General features: G+C 42.5%; 1 protein-coding gene across 1 annotated transcript in view; it reads left to right on the forward strand.

Moving 5' to 3' along the window:
• mettl15 (methyltransferase like 15) overlaps positions 1-23,153 on the forward strand; it is a 47,060-nt gene that overhangs the window by 14,264 nt on the left and 9,643 nt on the right. Inside the window, 2 exon segments of the mRNA XM_055649149.1 lie at positions 15,740-15,931; positions 18,084-18,262. Coding sequence (XP_055505124.1) covers positions 15,740-15,931; positions 18,084-18,262 — 371 coding nt within the window.

Below are 23,153 nucleotides of genomic sequence, written 5' to 3' on the forward strand. Positions count from 1 at the left end.
TACTAGTTGTAAAAGCAAGCAATCAATAGATATGTCCAAAGCTGCAGTAATTAACTTGCAATGTAGAACTCCAATCTAATCAAACTAAGGAAGTGTGACTAATTTGAGGAAGGACATACTTGCTATTGAGGGAGTGCAGCGTAGGTTTACAAGGTTAATTCCCGGGATGGCGGGACTGTCATATGCTGAGAGAATGGAGCAGCTGGGCTTGTACACTCTGGAGTTTAGAAGGATTAGAGTGTTTCTCATTGAAACATATAAGATTGTTAAGGGCTTGGACATGCTAAAGGCAGGAAACGTGTTCCCGATGTTGGGGGAGTCCAGAACCAGGGGCTACAGTTTAAGAATAAGGAGTAAGCCATTTAGAACGGAGACGACGAAACACTTTTCCTCACAGAGAGTGGTGAGCCTGTGGAATTCTCTGCTTCAGAGGGCAGGGGAGACATGTTCTCTGGATGCTTTCAAGAGAGAGCTAGATAGGGCTCTTAAAGACAGCGGAGTCAGGGGATATGGGGAGAAGGCAGGAACGGGGTACTGATTGGGGATGATCAGCCATGATCACATTGAATGGCGGTGCTGGCCCGAAGGGCTGAATGGTCTACTCCTGCACCTATTGTCTATTGACTAGATGTGCAAAAGAGCAATTTTTAAATGCAATTTTATGAAGTGCTGACATTAATATCACTCCATGGCATGTTTCCAAACCACCGCGATATGCAGAATCTGTGGACTATCAAGAGGAAGCTTTATCGTATAATAAAAGCCATGCGCATGTGTGCTGACTTCTGGTGGTTCGGTATGAAGCAACGTTTCAAGCTGCAGACAAAACGCACTCATAAAGAGTTAGATATAGCTCTTGCGGCTAACAGAATCAATGGGGAGAAAACGGGATTTAGGATGATCAGCCATGATCATATTGAGTGGTGGTGCTGGCTTGAGGGGCTGAACAGTCTAATGCACCTATTGTCTATGTTTCTATGTTAAATGTTATTTTACTTGTTAAGTTCTTCTACGAAAAAATAACGAACGCGATTGCGTTTATTTAAAAGTATTGATTTCCTTTCTACAAGATGCAGCCCAGTTAGATTGCAAGAAATCATCAGCCCTGATACAGATGAACATTTTCAATGCTGACCTCATGGCCACTGCTTGCTCACGTCCATGGACCGTTGTTTTGATGCAATATTTCCCTTTCGGAGAAATTTCAATGGACTGACGATGGAAATTGTTATTATCGCCTACTTCAACTCTAAGCTAGAATTGACTTGATCAATTTATTGACCATTTTGACGTACTTGTCTCTTAGGATAAACTTCCAGAAGTGCACCAGTCTGCTTGTGTGTGCATCAAGCAAGTGACTTTAGTATTCGCCACCCTCCTTGCGTCATATTTTTGTTTCTAAATAATTTGCTAACAGGTCACTGGAAGGTTTGAAATTGATTATTGCATTTGCTCTGATGTTCATCCAGTTCAGACAGTCAGTATTTACTTGGATGCTGGGCAATCTCTTCTTGAAACCTGGGTGAGAAAGATTTCTGTTGTTTGGGATTAGGAAAATATATAAAGCTTTTTGAGGGATGACTGACGAGGGAATGTATTGGTTGGAAATAAGATGGCAGTGAATGGAGAGTTTGATGAAACATTACATTTCAAGCACTTATATAAAGCATTATTGTGAACGACATATTCAGACAGAAGGTAGACACAAAATGCTTGAGTAACTCAGCGGGACAGGCAGCATCTCTGGAGAGAAGGAATGGGTGACGTTTTGTGTCGAGACCCTTCTTCCTTTATTCTTCTGAGGAAGGGTCTCGACCCAAAACGTTACCCATTCCTTTTCTCCAGAGATGCTGCCTTTCCCGCTCAGTTACTCTAGCTTTTTGTGTCTATCTTCAGTTTAAACCAGCATCTGCAGTTCCTTCCTACACATATTGCTGGCTGTTGATGCTCACATATTCATGGTTGAATCTGCTAGAATCCTTGATAGACATTCTATTGGCATTTTTATTGAGTTGTTTGAAAGTTTGAAGCCTGCCTCACACAGCTGCCCACAAGTAACCGTCAGATTTCAATGCTTCCTTTATTATCGTGTGTACTAAGGATTTTTTTTTTTTTTTTTTTTTTAATACGGTTCAATAAGATTATTGCCAGACATAAGTACAATACTCAGTTACCACATAATGCAAGGGAAAAAAATAACTGAATCAAGAGTTGCCAGTTTTTGGACTCCATTGTGGACTCGATGGGCCGAATGGCCTAATTCTACCCCTATAACTTGTGAACTTGTAAATGTGAAGATGAGAATTGCAATGAAGCCCCCCTTCTTCCTACTCATGAATTAATCCGTTTTCTTCATGCTGTTATGTAGTATTTCTGCGTTATAAATAAACTACTTATTCGCATTTGTCAAAGGAAATATCTGGCACCATTATTAATTACTTGAAACTCATTTCACAATCAGTTACAGAAAGTTTAATGTGGTTTGCATAACTACTGACAACTGGCCTATTAGAAGAAATATCCAGCAGTCGAGTGCATGAAGAAATGACTTTAGAATTAATTGGGTTGCAAAATAAATACATTTCAAACCCTACCTTAATCTAAACTAAAAACAAACCAATCCATTGTCCTTACTATCATGTACAATTATTTGAAAATTCATTGGAAAAAAAAAATGTGCCTTGGCTGCTCTGTTCTTCAATGGATGGAATGGCTCCCAAGTAGTTTCTAAATTCCATCTTCAGTTTAATGAATGAAAACCCAACATTTCTATTGGAATTGACGCATCCAGTACCTTGGATTTCCTCCCTCAATTCTTGGGTCCCATCAATACTTGAATTGACATTTTCATTTGGATAACTAAAAATTCCAATTTCTGTTGTAGGAGTGAACGGAGGGATTTGTAACCAGGAGAGCAAGGCAGAAAAGGAACGTCGATGTGTGACTGTTACAATCGGATAGAATAAAACTGCTTAAGCTACACATTAATGCACAGAGTCTTTTGCCCAGAGTAGGTGAATCGACGACCAGAGGACATAGCTTTAAGGTGAAGGAGAAAAGATTTAATAGGAATCTGAGGAGCAACTTTTTCACACGAAGGGTGGTGAATGTATGAAACAAGCTGCCCGAGGAGGTAGTTGAGGCAGGGACGATCCCAACAAGGAGCATTTAGACAGGTACATGGATAGGACAGGTTTGGAGGGATATGGACCAAACGCAGGCAGGTGGGACTAGTGTAGCTGGGACATGTTGGCCGGTGTGGGCAAGTTGGGCCGAAGGGCATGTTTCTACGCTGTATCACTCTCTGACTCAATAATATATGTTTTGATATATACTGAGATTAAATTTCAGAAAAAGCACATGATGCCAAAGATCTGAATTGTCAGCCATTTAGTTCTAGCCGTTCCGTCACTTGACACATCCTTTACAAATTGCTTCCTATTCAAGCGTCAAACTTGGTGAAAGAAAGGGCATGCTTTTCTCAATTGTGAAGGATGTCAGTAATGTGCCATGAATGAGTTTTCCCCTCTGCTAATGCCAACAGTAAACATAGTTTAGTTTAGAGATAAGCATGGAAACAGGCTTTTTGGCTTACCGTGTCCACGTCGACCAGCGATCGCCCGTTCACTAGTTTTATTAATTGTTCTTTATCTCTCCACATCATCGTCTATATCTCTCGTTTCCCTTAGCCCTAACCAGACTGAAACATAGAAAATAGGTGCAGGAGTAGGCCATTCGGCCCTTCGAGCCTGCACCGCCATTCAATATGATCATGGCTGATCACCCAACTCAGTGTTCCCCATAGATGCTGCCTGACCCGCTGAGTTACTCCAGCACTCTGTGAAACGTCACCTATCCATGTTCTCCAGAGATGCTGCCTGACCCACTGAGTTACTCCAGCACTCTGTGTCCACTTTTGTTCTCATCTCCGGCAGAGAAGTGGCTGGGTTGCTAGTGTAAATGCCACGATGCCTACCTGACGACCCTTCCTCAGACTGACGTCAAGACCCTTCTTCAGACTGATGTGGAGGTGGGGGAGGGGCGGGTTCCCGCCCCTCCCCCATCTCCACATCAGTCTGAAGAAGGGTCTCGACCCGAAACGTCACCCATTCCTTCTCTCCAGAGATGCTGCCTGACCCGCTGAGTTACTCCAGCACTCTGTGAAACGTCACCTATCCATGTTCCCCACAGATGCTGCCTGACCCGCTGAGTTACTCCAGCATGTTGTGCCTATCACAGGCCCACAGAATCCACGTTGACCTTCGATCACCCGTTCACACGAGTTTTAAGCTGTCCCACCTCCGCATGCACACTAAGGGCATTTTACAGAGGCCATTTAACCCAAGAAACTGAACCTCTTTGGGATATGGGAGGAAACTGGAGCACCTGGAGAAACCCCATGTGGTCACTGGGAGAATGTGCAAACTCCACACAGACAGCATTTGAGGTCAGGATCGAATCTGCGGCCTAGGTGAGGTCTGCCGTATGATTTGACCAGGTTACTTTCAAAACAAAGTATCTCACCGTACCTAGGTACATGTGACAATAAAATATCATTGAATCATTGATATATAAAATATTTAGCATGCCATTGTGCTGCCTTTTTTCTTGTGTTTTCCGATGAACTGGTTATGGCCAGGGAGTGGACCTTCCTTGTGGCCATGGACAACCCAACCCAGATGTGGACAACCCAGCCCAGATGTGGACAACCCAGCCCAGATGTGGACAACCCAGCCCAGATGTGGACAACCCAGCCCAGATGTGGACAACCCAGCCCAGACGTGGCTTTACCAGGAGGTGTTGTTGTCTTTTCTGCAAATGGAATGTTTGGTACATTCTATAGCAAAAGACATTTCCTTAAACCAACCTGAAAACTTCATGAAGTGTAACTAAGGATTTACGTCAGAACCCACATCACGGCCTCTGAGACCATTAGCAGCATGTTTCATTTGGCAGTTCTTTTTCTGAAGCACTCTTTAAAAAATTTATGGGTGCTGTGACCCTTTGGGTTACAACGTTATATAAATGAAATTGCGTATTATATATATAATTCAACGAGGTGGAAGATTGTGGACCCAAGTAAGCTTTTAGTACATGAGTTATGCATTATGGCCTGATCTCATGTGCAGCATGAATATATAATTTTACAGGAAAAAGTAGTAAATTTACTGCTGCAGATATTGAGGTATTTGTTTCCTGCAAGACATTTTTATGAAGAGATGCACAAGCATTGAATGTTAAAAATAATTGCTGTTGGAGGTAGAAACTTGATTTATAATGGAATATTTGCGGAGTGATACAGCACAGAATCGTCCCGTTTGGTCCACCATGGCCACGCCAACCTTTTTGCCGATTACACTAATCCCAATGGCCCACAACAGGACCATATCATAGTCATGCACCATGGAAACAGGCCCTTCGGCCCACCTTGTCCATGCCAACCAAGATACCCCATTAAAGCTAGTTCCATTTACCTGTGATTGACCCCTATCCCTCCAAATCTTTCTGGTCCCTGTATCTGTCCAAGTATTTTATGTGTAGGAAGGAACTGCAGATACTGATTTACAACTAATATAGACCCAAAATGCCGGAGTAACTCAGCGGGACAGACAGCATCTCTGTATTGAAGGAATGGGTGACGTTTTGGGTCGAGCCCTTAAAGCCTTTCATTCCTTGTCTATATACGAGTGTTTATATACCCCTTAAATGTAGTAACTGTATGTAGATAAAAACGTGCGTTTCAGTTCCCCTTTGAAGCATCTTCATTTTAACATTATCTTCACCCTCTTGTTTTTGACATCTTTCATGGGAGAACAATTTTGGCTCTCCATCTAATCTATGTCTCTCATTTATATCTATATAACTAAAAGTCTCAATTTGACCACTTCCTGTCTTAGAAAAAATGCTACCCTATATTGCTATGATTTTTGGCCATCTTACAGTCCTCCTCCGCTGCGGCAGCCCCAAGTATTTTTCCGATCGATTTAAAAAATAAAAAAAAGTTATGAATGTTTAAAAAATCTTGATCAGCTGGTTGGTCCTCTCGCCTGTCAATCACCATGATGAAGGTAATGCCCCTTCCGGAGGGGGGCAGGACTATAAAACCCCGGTTGCCTGGAAGTGAATCAGTCACTCTGGAAGATTACGAGGGTGAGGCCACAACTCTGATTCTAAGGTGTGAATCAACAGAACTGTGAGTCTGCAATGTACTTGCAATAAATGATGTGTTAGCCCTTAATGAAAACGCACTGTTGTTTGACCTGCCCTGTGCTTGAAACTGTAATGCAAAATGGAAATAGAAACATAGAAACATAGAAATAGGTGCAGGAGTAGGCCATTCGGCCCTTCGAGCCTGCACCGCCATTCAATATGATCATGGCTGATCATCTAACTCAGTATCCCGTACCTGCCTTCTCTCCATACCCTCTGATCCCCTTAGCCACAAGGGCCACATCTAACTCCCTCTTAAATATAGCCAATGAACTGGCCTCAACTACCCTCTGTGGCAGAGAGTTCCAGAGATTCACCACTCTCTGTGTGAAAAAAGTTCTTCTCATCTCGGTTTTAAAGGATTTCCCCCTTATCCTTAAGCTGTGAATTGACAGAAAATGAAATGACAATTCCTTCTCTCCAGAGATGCTGCCTGCCCTGCTGAGGAAGGACATTATTGCCATAGAGGGAGTGCAGAGAAGGTTCACCAGACTGATTCCTGGGAGGTCAGGACTGTCTTATGAAGAAAGACTGGATAGACTTGGTTTATACTCTCTAGAATTTAGGAGATTGAGGGGGGATCTTATAGAAACTTACAAAATTCTTAAGGGGTTAGACAGGCTAGATGCAGGAAGATTGCTCCCGATGTTGGGGAAGTCCAGGACAAGGGGTCACAGCTTAAGGATAAGGGGGAAATCCTTTAAAACCGAGATGAGAACTTTTTTCACACAGAGAGTGGTGAATCTCTGGAACTCTCTGCCACAGAGGGTAGTCAAGGCCACAGTTCATTGGCTATATTTAAGAGGGAGTTAGATGTGGCCCTTGTGGCTAAGGGGATCAGGGGGTATGGAGAGAAGGCAGGTACGGGATACTGAGTTGGATGATCAGCCATGATCATATTGAATGGCGGTGCAGGCTCGAAGGGCCGAATGGCCTCTACTCCTGCACCTAATTTCTATGTTTCTATGACACTATCGCATTGTGTGTTGATCTTTGATTTAAACCAGCATCTGCAGTTCATTCCTGGGCATTGATTGAAATCGTGTTGAAAGATACAGCAAATCCACGTTGACCATTGATCACAGGCACCAATTAACCAACAAATCCGCACGTCTTTGAGATGTGGGAGGAAACCGGAGCACCCGGACGAAACCCACTCGGTCACTGGGGGAACGTGCAAACACCACACTGGACAGCAGCCGAGGTCAGGATTGGACCGCGGTCTCTGGCGCTATAAGGCGGAGGCTCCACCTGCTACACCACTGTGCTGCCTAGGGGAGAAAGTAATTTAAAATATCCTATTCTGCCTGCAAGTGGCATCTTGGCATCTTTTCCTCAGCTCTTCTTCCCATGTGTTTTAAAGAAACCGGTAACTCTGTCAATAATAAACAAAACTGAAATCAGTTACTGCTTGCCGTGGTGATACTAAACACATTACTGGTGTTTTATATGTCATATCATGGGTAATCCAGCAGCTTTTAAAGTGGGGGGGGGGTTGCGTTTTTTTACAGGTCTTAAATGTTCATGACGTGAGAACATGATATGTCAAAGTAAGCACGTTGTTGAATGGTATAATTGATGACCAATTGGAGGTTGCAGCCCCACCCCTTCCAGCTGTAGGGCCAGTGACGAGCTCTTAAGTAGGAGGCAAGGATTTGAAACTCACTCTCGAGAAAGTTTCTGCGGGTGTTTGTTGGTTAGTGAACCGATCTTAGTGTGTACAAGCGCGATGGAAGGCCAGACACATTGACGATTTCAGTGGACTTCCCTGTGTTTGATCAAGGCAATGGCCCTGCTGAGTAGCGGAGGGGGAGATGCAATGCTTCAAGGATTTCACTGGACTACACTGATCCCTGTATTTGACCAGGGTAGTAAGAAATAAGGTGCCTATTTAAAGTACAATAAAATTATACCCGTTATGAGAATAGACGCAAATAATATGGAATGTTTTATGTATTATTAGCAATATTAAAATCAGTACAGCATAAAGAGTTGTTTAATCGTTTTTATTTACTATTGGAAATTGGAAATGTGTAAGAAGGAACTGCAGGTGCTGGTTGCGCTGAAGATAGACACAAGATACCGGAGTAACTCAGTGGGTCAAGCAGCATCTCTGGGGGAAAAAGAAGAGGTGGCGTTTCGGGTCGAGACCCTTCATCAGTGTAATGAAGGGTCTCGACCCAAAACGCCACTTTTTCCATTGCACCAGAAATGTGGTAAATTGTAAATGTTGCACTCATTGATTTTATAGAGTTCAAGAATATTCAAAAGTTAACCATTTAGGATAGTGCTTTTGTTATTCATTTATTCTTCAAGGCTGAGTTTGTCTGTTGGTAAATTTACGTCTCAAAACTCAAAAATGCTCTTAGATCGCGACCAGAATTTAGGATTGAGATCGAGATGATTTGTGCTTTATTTGTTTCACTAATTAAGCTGACCTCCTCTTTAGGCTATTTGTCCCTGTATTTCTGTCACATTGCGTGCCGACACGCTATACCTGCGATATATAAAAAGGCGAGTTCAACATATTGTGAAGAGAAAATGTTAAATATTACCACTTAGTTCAACAAAAGCTATGAAGAATGTCATTTTTAATGATAATCTTTACATTAATTGCCTGTTTTAAACTCTATAATAAAAGATAGTGCTTTTGTGCAGTGTTAAATCACCCAGCTAAGGATTGAGGAGTTTGAGGCTGTAAATGAATGATTGTCAAATTCAAATTTGCTTTTGGATATACGCATGAACTCAATTCAATTCAATTCAACTTTAATGTCATCGCACAAATACAAGTATGAGTACAACGAAATGCAGTTTTGCGTCAGTCTGTAGTAGTTGTACATAAAGAAAAAAAAATAGAAAGAGAGAAGATACAGAATAATCAAGAAATACAGAATAATTAAACAATGGGGACGGAGGGACCGGAGAAATCTATCGGCGGGACTCCGAGTTCAGCAATGTAATTGTATTGTTTTTGTTACAGATTTCCACTTAGTTTCGGAACAAAATATAGGCTACAGATATTATCCCATTCCCAGTGAAGAAAACTATGCTAGTGAAAATATTTTGACCAAATATGATGAGCGTGCTGTAGAGTTGAGGGTACTCGCCATTAGTTTAGGTGATTTGTTTTTGTTAAGGATATTGAAAACTAAGGCTTAGAATACCATTTTTGATCATTAGTGCTATATTTGTACTTTTATATCGATCACTAGTTGTTCTTGCCTCTGGATATTTGGAAACAAATGGTTAAAGTACAACTTGAAGGTAGGAAGAAATGCTGGAGGAACTCAGCGGGTGAGGCAGCATCTATGGAGCGAAGGAATGGGTGATGTTTCGGGTCGAGACCCTTCTTCAGACTGATGTGGGGATGGGGGAGGGGCGGGAACCCGCCCCTCCCCCACCTCCACATCAGTCTGAAGAAGGGTCTCGACGTCAGTCTGAAGAAGGGTCTCGACTCAAAACGTCACCTATTCCTTCGCTCCATAGATGCTGCCTCGCCCGCTAAGTTTCTCCAGCATTTTTGCCTACCTTTGATTTTTCCAGCATGGTGCAGTTCTTTCTTAAACAAAGTAGAACCTGAAGTAGTTTAGATCATTTTTTTGTAATGTGAGAGCCTTCGTTTGCGTTCTATCCATTCAAAGAAAATACCATAGATGGCTTATGGAGGGGAGTAGGGTGGATCTGCTACTACAATGTCCATTTAGTACATGGTCAGAGATGACTTTCAGCACAATAGGTTCTTTAAGTCAGTTTAAAATTTTCATTGAGCAAATATATGACCATGTAGACTTGAGAAAAGGTGACAACATGCACTAAGAACTATTGCATATTTCTAATTACTAGTTGAAGTATAAAGTACATTAAAATATAAGAGCAACAAATGGCTATATGATAAATAGCTGAAGGTCTTTGTAAAATTTGTAAATAAAGTCTGAGTCTTCTGTAGATAGTCAATAATAATAATAATAATAACTTTATTTATAAAGCGCTTTTAGACAACATCAGTTACCACAAAGTGCTGTACATGGGAAGTCAACAAAAAGTTATTACAAACTTCTATAGATATAATGTCTGTTTTTGTTTATGTACTTTTAAAATACGACTGCTTGGAAATAAATTTTGAAAAGAAAAATAACTTTTATGTATTGCAAAAGGGTTGAAACGTCCAAACTCTAGCAATATTACTATTTAGGAAATGCTTTAACATTGTCATTCCAATTGTCCAAACTGTGCAACTGGTTCCAATTACCAATCGGGCATGGGTGGGACATTTTGATTTGTAATTTGAACCGTTTCTCGACCTGGGTCCATGTTTGTACAATCAGCACTGAATTCCTTTTGGTTTTTCTGTCTTATGTGAGTCTGAATAAATCTGCACAAAGCAACACGTTTGGGCCAAAAGAGTAGGTGAAAAACCTGCCAGAAGGCTCTGGTCTTAATAATTCAGGAAGAATAAATCTAGAGTTTGGAAATATGATTTCTGACTGAATGAAAAATGTGTTGGTTGCTGATGGAGCTGATTACTTCGTTATTCACAGTGAAGCGATCGCCTTTATCAAATAGGATGGGCTTGAATTTGCAGTGATGGGTGAACAATTCAAGTCAAGTTTATTTGTCACATACACATACGAGATGTGCAGTGAAATGAAAGTGGCAATGCTCGCGGACTTTTGTGCAAAAGACAAACAACAAAACAACCAAACAAATTATAAACACAATCATAACACACATATTCTCACTTAACACTGGGTTCTGATTACATTTTTAACTTTCCTGGAGCAATATGAACAGTGACAGGTGTTTAACATGCTTGTTGTGGGACTGGTGCCTTGCTGTGGGACTAGTGATGTGCTGTGAGACTAGTGATGTGCTGTGGGACTAGTGACTTGCTGTGGGACTAGTGACTTGCTGTGGGACTAGTGACTTGTTGTGGGACTGGTGACTTGCTGTGGGACTAGTGACTTGCTGTGGGACTGGTGACTTGCTGTGGGACTGGTGACTTGCTGTGGGACTAGTGCCTTGTTGTGGGACTAGTGCCTTGTTGTGGGACTAGTGCCTTGTTGTGGGACTGGTGACTTGTTGTGGGACTGGTGCCTTGCTGTGGGACTAGTGATGTGCTGTGAGACTAGTGATGTGCTGTGGGACTAGTGACTTGCTGTGGGACTAGTGACTTGCTGTGGGACTAGTGACTTGTTGTGGGACTGGTGACTTGCTGTGGGACTGGTGACTTGTTGTGGGACTGGTGACTTGCTGTGGGACTGGTGACTTGCTGTGGGACTGGTGACTTGCTGTGGGACTAGTGACTTGCTGTGGGACTAGTGACTTGTTGTGGGACTGGTGACTTGCTGTGGGACTGGTGACTTGCTGTGGGACTAGTGCCTTGTTGTGGGACTGGTGCCTTGTTGTGGGACTGGTGCCTTGTTGTGGGACTGGTGCCTTGTGTGGGAGTGCCTTGTTGTGGGACTAGTGCCTTGTTGTGGGACTGGTGCCTTGTTGTGGGACTAGTGACTTGTTGTGGGACTAGTGCCTTGTTGTGGGACTGGTGCCTTGTTGTGGGACTAGTGACTTGTTGTGGGACTGGTGCCTTGCTGTGGGACTAGTGCCTTGTTGTGGGACTGGTGACTTGTTGTGGGACTGGTGACTTCTGTGGGACTAGTGCCTTGTTGTGGGACTGGTGACTTGCTGTGGGACTAACTTCAGTCTAATATTTGTGCCTCTTCCCCACTAGATGTGAGAGGGAATTGCACCATTTTTGGGCTCCGGCAAATGTTTTACTGAAATATCCAAACATCCAGATTCTTCCATGGTTACTATTCAGAGCAGAGAAAATTGTGTTTACATGATCATTCCAGTTATCCAACCCTTTCAACTGGTTCCAATTACTAATCCTACGCGGTGGGACATTTTGAATTGTAATTTGAACCACCTTTTGGGAGTTTGAGATTCCATGACATATACCTGCAAAATTCAGGCTGAATATATGTAATTTGGATAAATGAGGAAGCTTGGGCTGTCACCGATATTTACATTCACAACCAATGTATGATCTAATGCAATATTCAGGAATAGAATGTTCCTAACTCCCTGGACATCATGGATAAAGTGATTACATTTTGGAAAATATTCCATTAAAGACTGATGAACAACATTCTTGATGTAAAATCTGGAACTACTCCCTTTCTCTGGCTGCCTATCGACTGATTGTTTCATTACAGCACGTTTCTCTGTTCATTTCTTTTGACCACAGCAATCTATATTTCCAATTAAAGTTTCCTTCTAAGCATCATGGACCAAAATATGCATCTTACTGGACTGGGCGTTTAAAGCTTACAGCTAATTGATTTTTGTGTTTGTGATAATTAGAAATGAATGAATTCACTTTTTAATGCAGGGCTGATATTACTATGTAATCATCCAGCACATGTTTCTCAGCAGATGTGGAAACTCACTTGTGAAACTCTAATGGAAACGATGAAATTGAACTTCCTGTTATAAACAATGTGGTCACATTTTTCTTGCTGGCAGCTTACAACCCAGCGGTATGAACGTTGAATGATCTAATGTCAAGTAACCCCTGCGTTTTCTCCCCTTCTTTCTCTTCCCTCCCTCCTTTGTTCAATTAGTTCCACTGGTCGCATCCTTGTATCCCTCTTGTTAAGGGCCTGTCCCACTTGCGCGATTCTTTTTGGCGACTTGCCGGCACCTGTCATAGTTGCAGCAGGTTTACGAAAATCCAGCGGCGACCAGATCAAGGTACGACTCTTTGGGCGACTACTCATGACCGTAGAGGCTTCACCCCGCGACATGTCGCCTGTACGGCCGTGAGTCGTCTCCTCAGTCGCCCAAAGAGTCGTAGTGTCTTTCTGGTCGCCGCTGAATTTTCAACGTGTTGAAAAGTTTCAGCGACCTATGATGACTGGTGCCGGCAGTCGCCGAGAAAGTTGCGTGAATGGGACAGGCCCTTTATCACACTTTCCCCAGCCTACAGTGGGCCATTATGGGCTTCATCCTTCCTGAGGTCATCTGTTACCGACCCTGTTTGTTTTGCCATTTTCCCCCCTCAATATTATTCCCCCTCCCCACTATTACTTTCAGACTGAAGGAGGTGTCCGACCCCCAAGACGTCACCTATTCTTTTTCTCCAGAGATGCTGCCCGACCCACTGAGATACTACAGCACTTGTGCCTGTCTTTGGTCACCTCTACTTTTAGATTGATTTTAGTTTAGAGATACAACGCAGAAACAGGTCCTCGGCCCACCAGGCCCGTGCCGACCATCGATCCCTGCATATTAACACTATCCTGCACACACTCTGGACCATTTTTACAGTTGCCAAGCCAATTTAGCTACATACCTGTATGACTTTGGAGTGTGGGAAGAACAGAAAGATCTTGGAGATCTTGCAGGTCACGGGGTGAACGTACAAACTCCGTACAGACAGCACCCGTAGTCGGGATCGAACCCGGGTCTCTGGTGCTGTGAGTCAAAAAAAAATGAAAAAATGAAATGATTCAATTAGTTGTCATTGTCAGTGTACAGTACAGAGACAACGAAATGCATTTTTAGCATCTCCCTTGAAAGGGAGACACAGGGCGTCGCGGTGTGCCCGCGCCTGCCGCCGTAATTACATTCCATTACACACAGGCAAAGGTGGGTGAAGTGTCTTGCCCAAGGACACAACGACAGTATGCACTCCAAGCGGGATTTGAACCGGCTACCTTCCGGTCACCAGCCGAACTCTTAGCCCATTGTGCTATCTGTCACCCCCAAGAGTCAGCACCTCTACCGCTGCGCCATCATGCTGCCCTAAACTAATCCAAGTTTATTTAACCTTGCATGCACATGGCATTTGCTGGCACCAGACGGGGAAAGAATCAAATGACAGTAACATTATACACATTGATCTTTGGATCCTATCCTAGATCCATGTAATGAATGGATATAAGTAAACTATGTAGACACAAGATGCTGGAGTAACTCAACGGGACAGGCAGCATCTCTGGAGAGATTCTTTCTCTCCAGAGATGCTGCCTGTCCCGCTCAGTTACTTCAGCATTTTGTGTCTACCTTTAATTTAAACCAGCATCTGCTGTTCTGTCCTAAGTAATCTGTGTCTTGATGGACAAACTTCAAAGTAAGGTTTCATGCACAAGTATTGTATAATTGTTGGTATTAAATCTGCTCTGTTATTTATGCTGCATGAATTTATTTATTGATATTAAATATTTAGTTGTTGGAACGAAAATAAGACAAATAGATGAGGTAAACTTTGTACATAGCAAGCCTGTGTTAGAGGAAAGCCTCTTCCACTATCTGATCTGAATAGCATGGAAAATAAAGCTTTTCACTGTACCTAGGTACACTTGGCAATAGTAAATTTAAAGGTAAGGTGGACACAAAATGCTGGAGTAACTCAGTGGCAGAAAAGGAATGGGTGACGTTTCGGGTCGAGACCCATTCCTTCTCTCCAGAGATGCTGCCTTTCACCCGCTGAGTTACTCCAGCATTTTGTGTCTACCTTCGATTTAAACCAGCATCTGCAGTTCTTTCTTACACAAACCTAAAGGTAAACCTATCTCAGTATATTGATCTTATACCCTGCTTTGGTTATCACTGGTTGTTCATCTGGGGATATGATCATTCTCATCCTCCTTTCCTTCCCTACAGCCAGTGTTCTACATTCAGGGGCTGAAATAGATTGTTGCAACTCTAGTGTGCCCCTGACTCATGAACAATGAACACCACTTCAATGTCTGAAGGAGGGTCTCGACCCGAAACGTCACCTATTTCCTTCGCTCCATAGATACTGCCTCACCCGCTGAGTTTCCCCAGCATTTTATCTACCTACTTCAATGTTGGATCATCTATTTTCATCATTGCTTTAATTAATGTGTGTTTTAATTCCTCACCAGTTAGCTGGGGCATCTTGGTTGGCACGGACAAGTTGGGCCGAAGGGCCTATTTCCATGCTGTATGACTTCTGACTCGGTTGTAAAGACCATATATGGTGACAGGTGATATCTTGCTTTGTGAAGTTCATAAATAATATGAGCGGAATTAGGCCATTCGGCCCATCGAGTCTACTTTGCCATTTAATCACGGCTGATCTATCTTTCCCTCTCACCCCCATTCTCCTGACTTCTCCCCGTAACCTTTGACACCCGTATTAATCAAGAAAACAAAAACTGTACATAAAATAAAGTTGTAATGGGGTGAATGTGTTCTAAAATGAATCTTCAGGGGATCTTTTCTCCTCGTGAACATCAAAAAGGTGGAACCAAGTGGTTGTCTTCACCATTCTTCTGTTCAAACAACACGCTATCTTAATGCTGCCATTGTAACCCTGTCTTTGTCATCGATGCTGCCTTTGGCTCTAGTGTGAACCTTGGCTGCTGACACTCCTGTGAACGATACTGGAATCATTGCCTGCATTAAAGGTGTTGTGCAGCAGTGAAGTGTTTACTTTTCAATGCTTGGATATTTGCAAAGAATAATCCCTCGCCTTTGTCACTTTTGTATCTTTCAGTGGAAGGATTCAACCCCTTCTCGGGAGGTTCAGCCAGCTGGCAGACTTGTTAGCGGCATCTGGAGTGGAGGCCAATACGTTTGATGGGATTGTTATTGACGCAGGCTGCTCCTCCATGCAGTTTGACACACCATGTCGTGGCTTTGCTTTGAGCCAGGATGGCCCTCTCGACATGAGAATGGATGGGAACAGGTTGGTACACAAAGTACAATAATCCTCCTGACAAAACATCTTTACTTTGACATGTCGGAACTGGCAACGAACACCCCAGTTAATCCCCCTTCTGTAGGTACTGATTAGAAGCAAAATAACACCATATCATAAAAATCTTCCAGCCTTGAAAGCAAAACACAATGTCACCATTAAAAGCTTAAATCTAGCTATTTTCTGACTGTGTAAATATGAAGTAATGGTGCTTTACTAATTCAGTGCTTTAACAGCAAGGGAAATATTGAAAATATGTTTCCAGTAAAGGACTTCTGGCTGCCAGCTGTAACAGCACAACACAATACTTATTCTTGTCAAATACAATTGAATAATGGTACGGATTGATGATTCAGTGCCCTCCATAATGTTTGGGATAAAGACCCATCATTTGTTTATTTGCCTCTGTACTCCACAATTTGAGATTTGTAATAGAAAAAAAATCACATGTGGTTAAAGTGCACATTGTCAGATTTTAATAAAGGCCATTTTTATACATTTTGGTTTCACCATGTAGAAATTACGGCAGTGTTTATACACAGTCCCCCCATTTCAGGGCACCATAATGTTTGGGACACAGCAATGTCATGTAAATGAAAGTAGTCATGTTCAGTATTTTGTTGCATATCCTTTGCATGTATTGACTGCTTGAAGTCTGCGATTCATGGACATCACCAGTTGCTGGGTGTCTTCTCTGGTGATGCTCTGCCAGGCCTGTATTGCAGCCATCTTTAGCTTATGCTTGTTTTGGGGGCTAGTCCCCTTCAGTTTTCTCTTCAGCATATAAAAGGCATGCTCAATGGGTTCAGATCGGGTGATTGACTTGGCCACTCAAGAATTGACCGTTTTTTAGCTTTGAAAAACTCCTTTGTTGCTTTAGCAGTATGTTTGGGATCATTGTCTTGCTGTAGAATGAACCGCCGGCCAATGAGTTTTAAGGCATTTGTTTGAACTTGAGTAGATAGGATGTGTCTATACACTTCAGAATTCATTATGCTACTACCATCAGCAGTTGTATCATCAATGAAGATAAGTGAGCCAGTACCTTCAGCAGCCATACATGCCCAGGCCATAACACCCCCACCACCGTGTTTCACAGATGAGGTGGTATGCTTTGGATCTTGGACAGTTCCTTCTCTCCTCCATACTTTACTCTTGCCATCACTCTGATATAAGTTAATCTTCATCTCATCTGTCCACAAGACCTTTTTCCAGAACAGTGGTTGCCGTTTTAAGTACTCGTGTAATTTGAAATTGCTAGTTAGTAATTGGACTTGGTGGTTAACCTTCTGGCGAAAGAAATCTCTCCTCGTCTTCATTTTGAATATACGTCCCTTTTATTCAGAGACTTATTTTGGTCCTAGATTCTCCCATTGCTGGAGACATCCTTTCCATGTTCCCCCCCCCCCCCCCCCCCCCCCCCCCCCCCCCCCCCCCCCCCCCTCCCCTCATCCTTCTTAACTCCAGTGAGTACATGCCCAGAGCCTTCAAATGCTCCTCATATGTTAACCCAATTATCCCTGGGCGGGATTATCTTCATCAGACTAATCTCCAAGATTTGGTCGAATTGATGATACTGACTTCAATGTCAGAAGGTTGAGCTTTATATTGTAAGTAATTTTTATGTGCAGCAGCAAAATCTAAGTTTACATTTTTAAATGACTCTGTGCTGAAGTATTTACATTGCTATTCGGATCTGCAACACATACATTTTTTGGCTTCATTTAAAATTTATTAGCAACTATACATTGAGTATCCATACCTATTTAAGATGTTTTACTTCAGGTCTAATATTCAGTTTTTTAAAAAAGCACATTTTTATTAAAGAACTGCTGAGTAATATTTCTATAATTTGTTAGATATTAAATATGTTTAGTTATGAGACTAAATTAGAATTGCAATTATTTTTTGGAGACTTTAAACAAAAATAGGTTTAATTAAGTTCAGATCAGAAGAGTTGAAAGAATGAGTTGCAAAATATCTAGTTTCATGTTTTATTTTAACCATCTGTTACTAAAAAGAACCTCAAACATCCTCGTATGCCGTGTGCGTTTCAGCTCTGTCTCTCTGCTCTATGAAGCTTCACCCCTTGTCAATGAAAATGACGTCAAAGAAATTAATTGGCTGCTCTTGTGCGTAGGTACCCCGACATGCCCAGCGCAGCTGACGTGGTGAATGCCTTAGATCAACACTCACTTGCGTCCATCTTACGGATCTATGGAGAGGAGAGGCACGCAAAGAAAATAGCTGCAGCAGTTGTACAGGCACGCAGTATCTATCCCATCACCCGCACTCAGCAGCTCGCCGGTATAGTTGCAGGTACCCTCATTAATTCCAGCCAGTATCTGGAAGTAAAATACTAATCTGAAAAGTCCCAGTGGGATCTATTTGTACCGTACATCATGCAGGGAGTCACCCTGTGCATTATGCCTCTGATGTCAGAGTTTTATTTTGGAAGTGGGAACAAGTCAACAAATGAGACTGACATTCGGAAGTTAACTCACAGTAGCCATGGGATCAGTATGTAATATGTTCTTCTAAATCAGGGCTGATGATTTCTTGCGATGTTTGCTGGGCGGCATCTTATTAAAAAAAGATGAGTGTTTTCAAACAAACACATTCTCATTCATCACCTTTTTGCAGCAGAAATCAGCACGACCTACCAAGTAAAATAGCATTGATGTCTGCAGCTTAGAAGACGGCTTGATACACAGCCGTCAGAAGTTGCCACACATGCGTGTGGCTTTTATAATACGATAACGCTTTCTCGTGCTAGTCCACAGGTTCTGCATATCCCGACCCTTCAACTACTTGCAAACTTACCACTTGCGTGACATTAGAGTCTGCGTTTTATGAATCTGCATTTGGAAATTGCTTTTGCAGATCTCGTCGCCCACGTCTTCAGTTTGAGTAGATTTGAGTTTTACATTTCAGGTTAATGACTGCAGATTTCCACATGTCCATCGACTGCTTGTTCTTGCGACTTGTCTATCCCACCACTGTGTTGGAGTTCTTTAGTTGAAGGGTTGAGCAGAATTAGATCAGAATTTGTTGCTTCTTGTTAATTTAAAATTGTCACAAATCTGTCGACTATTCATGAAGTATTTGCGTTTGCAATGGGATGTAATTGTCTGTGCTTTTGCATTACGACCAAGGTGTCCAAATCCTTAAATGTTAATGAGTTCTGGACATAGATGGGGGGAAAAAACATTATTGTTTTAGTGAGGGAATAAATATGTTCAGTCGGTAAGTTATTAGTTTTTAATAAGACTGTGGAAACTCAGCATATGCTAGGGGACTAAACATGAGTCATAAACTTAATTTCCACAACATTTGACAGTATGCTTCCTTTTCCTGCCACTTCAAACCCCATGAGCCCAGTGCTTCACAGGCTGTGTGATCCTTTACCATTCATGCACAAGCTTGTCGATGTTAGGCGACAATGGAATCGATAAGAATCCTCTATGGAAGCCTGGCACTATTTTGTCTGCTTAGAAAATCTCACAGACTGTTCGGTATTTTTTTTCTAACTGGAAAAGTCAGGGTTAAATCTTATATAACTTTAATCTTCCCTGTGCATTACTTGAAGATTTCCAAAGTCATAAAACACAACAAGATACATGAAACATGAAATTAAAATGATGAGTGGGAAGTCCAGGATTGGGGGTGTCCAAAGATTTTGGGGAAGGGGAGTCAGTCTACCCCATGACAGAAGGGGGAGGAGTTGTACAGTTCGATAGCCGCAGGGAAGAAAGATCTCTTGTGGCGTTCTGTGCTGCATCTTGGTGGAACCAGTCTATTGCTGAAGGTGCTCCTTAGGTTGACCAGTGTGTCTTGGAGGGGGGTGAGCTATATTGTCCAATACAGCTTCCCCCCCCCCCCCCCCCCCCCCCCCCCCACTATAGAGCCAATATATAGCCCACTATATTGCTGTCTTGGATTTGTACCTCAATCATTCATTGTGGATTATCACAACACATAATTTGACAACAGGACGTGCATGCAGTGCCTAATAGTCACAGCGTTTGATGTCACTTGTAAACTGATATGAAATCTGTCATGAAATTTGAAAGCATGAGAATAAGAGTGAAACTAATGAAGAGAAGGAATGGGGGACGTTTCAGGTCGAGACCCTTCTTCAGTCTCAGTCTTGACCCAGAGATGCTGCCCTGTCCCGCTGAGTTACCCCTGTATTTTGTTTCTACCTTCGATTTAAACAAACATCTGCAGTCCTTTCCTCCACACAGTGCATCTATGAAGTTAGCCATCTATTTACAGTCTGCAATATAAACACATGCATGTAGAACTGGCCCTTCATTGGGAAGATGGTTAGATATTCAGCTAACATTCAAATGATAGAAAAGCACATCAGATGCCGTGTGTTTTGGTGAATATTTATGACAATGCCATATGTCCAAACATTTTGTTTACAAGTTCTGAAGGAGAACTGATTCAAACAGTGTCATTAAATCTCTAGGTAGCTTCTATGAGTCATCAACCATAGAGTTACTGCAAGATGCTGCCACTTGTAACTGGGAAGAAAATGTTGTCTTCTTGTAGAAACCTTCCCATAGCTCCTCATCTCGCCTGGTTCTCTCTCTTGTCTTCTCATTGGAACAATCAGATATATTAAGATGAGGTTCCATGTGAATCACTTTATCATGAGATGTGAACCAGCAGAGAGAGAGAGAGAGCTGCACTGTTGAACAGCATAGCCACAGTGCACTCGTTTTATTCAATCCATTTAATAATCTGATAGAGAGCAAGCAGAGTGAATTTGTTCCCTGATTCAAGATCAAACTTTAAGACAATTTCCCCTGCTATTGATATTATAGGAAAGATGTCAACAAAATAGAGAGAGTACAGAGGAGATTTACTAGAATGTTGCCTGGGTTTCAGCAACTAAGTTACAGAGAAAGGTTGAATAAGTTAGGTCTTTATTCTTTGGAGTGCCGAAGGTTAAGGGGGGACTTGATAGAAGTCTTTAAAATGATGAGAGGGATGGACAGAGTTGACGTGGATAAGCTTTTTCCATTGAGAGTAGGGAAGATTCAAACAAGAGGACATGATTTGAGAATTAAGGGACAAAAGTTTAGGAGTAACATGAGGGGGAACTTCTTTACTCAGAGAGTGGTAGCTGTGTGGAATGAGCTTCCAGTGGAAGTGGTGGAGGCAGGTTCGATTTTAACATTTAAAAATAAGTTGGATAGGTATATGGATGGGATAGGAATGGAGGGTTATGGTCTGAGTGCAGGTAGATGGGACTAGGTGAGAGTAAGTGTTCGGCACGGACTAGAAGGGCCGAGTTGGCCTGTTTCCGTGCTGTAATTGTTATATGTTATATTGAGAACTCTAGAGTGATATAAAATGGGGATTAATGAGCTTCACGGCTTTGGACATTAACACTCAATTCTGCGGCTCCTCATGTATTTTATTCAATTTGAGTAAGAGTTCACAGAACCCTGGTATTGACTTTTCCAACAGGAGTACAAACGATTACGTCTGTTAGCACGACAACACTGAACGTTTAAATAAGCATAGATTTTATTTGCATCAGTCACTCCCATCTTGTACCAGTAGGTACTCCATGTATATGTGGCTTGTGAAGTAGGGATTGGTTCCAATGGATAGACACAAAAAGCTGGAGTACCTCAGCGGGACAGGCAGCATCTCTGGAGAGAAGGTATGGGTGATGTTTCGGGTCGAGACCCTTTTTAGGGGGGAACTCAGCATTGTGGAGCATCAGTTTCTTAGACGATACGATACAGTAGAACTTTATTAATCCCAGGAGGGAAATTGATCTCCCGACAGTCATAAAACACAAAATATACATGAAACATGAAATTAAAGTGACTAGTGGAAAGGATTGTGGATGTGCAAAGATTGGATTGGGGAGGGGGTGGGTCAGTCTCAGTCTACCCCACGACAGAAGGGGAAGGAGTTGTACAGTTTGGTAGCCACTGGGAAGAAGGATCTCCTGTGGCGTTCTGTGCTGGTGGGACCAGTCTGTTGCTGAAGGTGCTCCTCAGGTTGACCAGTGTGTCTTGGAGGGGGTGAGCTGTATTGTCCAGGATCCTCTGCAGTTTGAGGAGCATCCTCCCCTCCAAGACCATCTCCCAAAGTCCAATGTGAATAACGGTACCCTAGCTTATCTTCTTCTTCTTATCGAGTCCATGCATAAGATTAGAAGTTGTTGAGCCAGAGCTGGACAAACTTCTCGGCATCTGCACACAATGGTGTCTTGTCTTGTCGCTTCTTGTGAGTGGTGGTGGAAACAGGGTCGTGAAGTGAACGTTTTTTCCTTCCTTGACCCCACCCTAGCTTACGGGTGGGTGTTTCAGGACTCTGTTACAGAGGGGAAGAAGCTGTTCCCGAGTCTGGTGGTGTGCACTTTCAAACTTCTGAACCTTCTGCTGTAAGGGAGCAGGGAGAAGGGAGAAGAAGGAATGTCCGGGGTGGGACAAGTCTTTGATTATGCTGGCCGCTTTTTGAGGCAACGTGAAGTATAGATGGAATCGATGGTAGGAAGTCTGGTCTGTGTGATAGGGGCCAAGCAAGTCTTCAAGCCAAGCAAGTCTTTGCCACCGAGAAGCGGTTAATCCTCAAGCCAGACAAACTGTTTGTGGTAAAAACATATGTTCTGGGCCAGCTTTAAGTGATCATTCAGACTGGAACATTTGTAGAACATTCTCAGTGGCAACCCTACAAATTATAGGTAAAGAAATGTGATGGAATGCCAGGTAAATTACTGCTGAAACATATCCTGCTAACCTTCATGTTTAAGAAAGAACTGCAGATGCTGGAAAAATCCAAGGTAGACAAAAATGCTGGAGCAACTCAGCGGGTGAGGCAGCATCTATGGAGCGAAGGAATAGGCGATGTTTCGGGCCGAGACCTCTCCAGCATTTTTGTCAACCTGCTAACCTTTATGCTCATTTTATTTTGAAATGGAAAACAGATGTTTTGCAAAAAGGCTCACTACTTTTACAGAATCCTTTCATTTTAGTGTTTGCTATAGTTTAATCAGAGTCATTGATCTTTTTCCATAAAAGCAATTATTGAAAGGTGTAACAGCATTTAATAGGCATTTAACAACTTTAAAAATACTGTTTAATAGGTACATGGATTGGAAAGGTTTAGAGGGATATGGGCCAAATGCAGGCAGGTGGGGCGAGCTTAGATGGGACATCTTGGTCAGAACGGATGAGCT

This window comes from Leucoraja erinacea, chromosome 18 (genome assembly GCF_028641065.1).
Source record: "Leucoraja erinacea ecotype New England chromosome 18, Leri_hhj_1, whole genome shotgun sequence".
NCBI lineage: Eukaryota > Metazoa > Chordata > Chondrichthyes > Rajiformes > Rajidae > Leucoraja > Leucoraja erinaceus.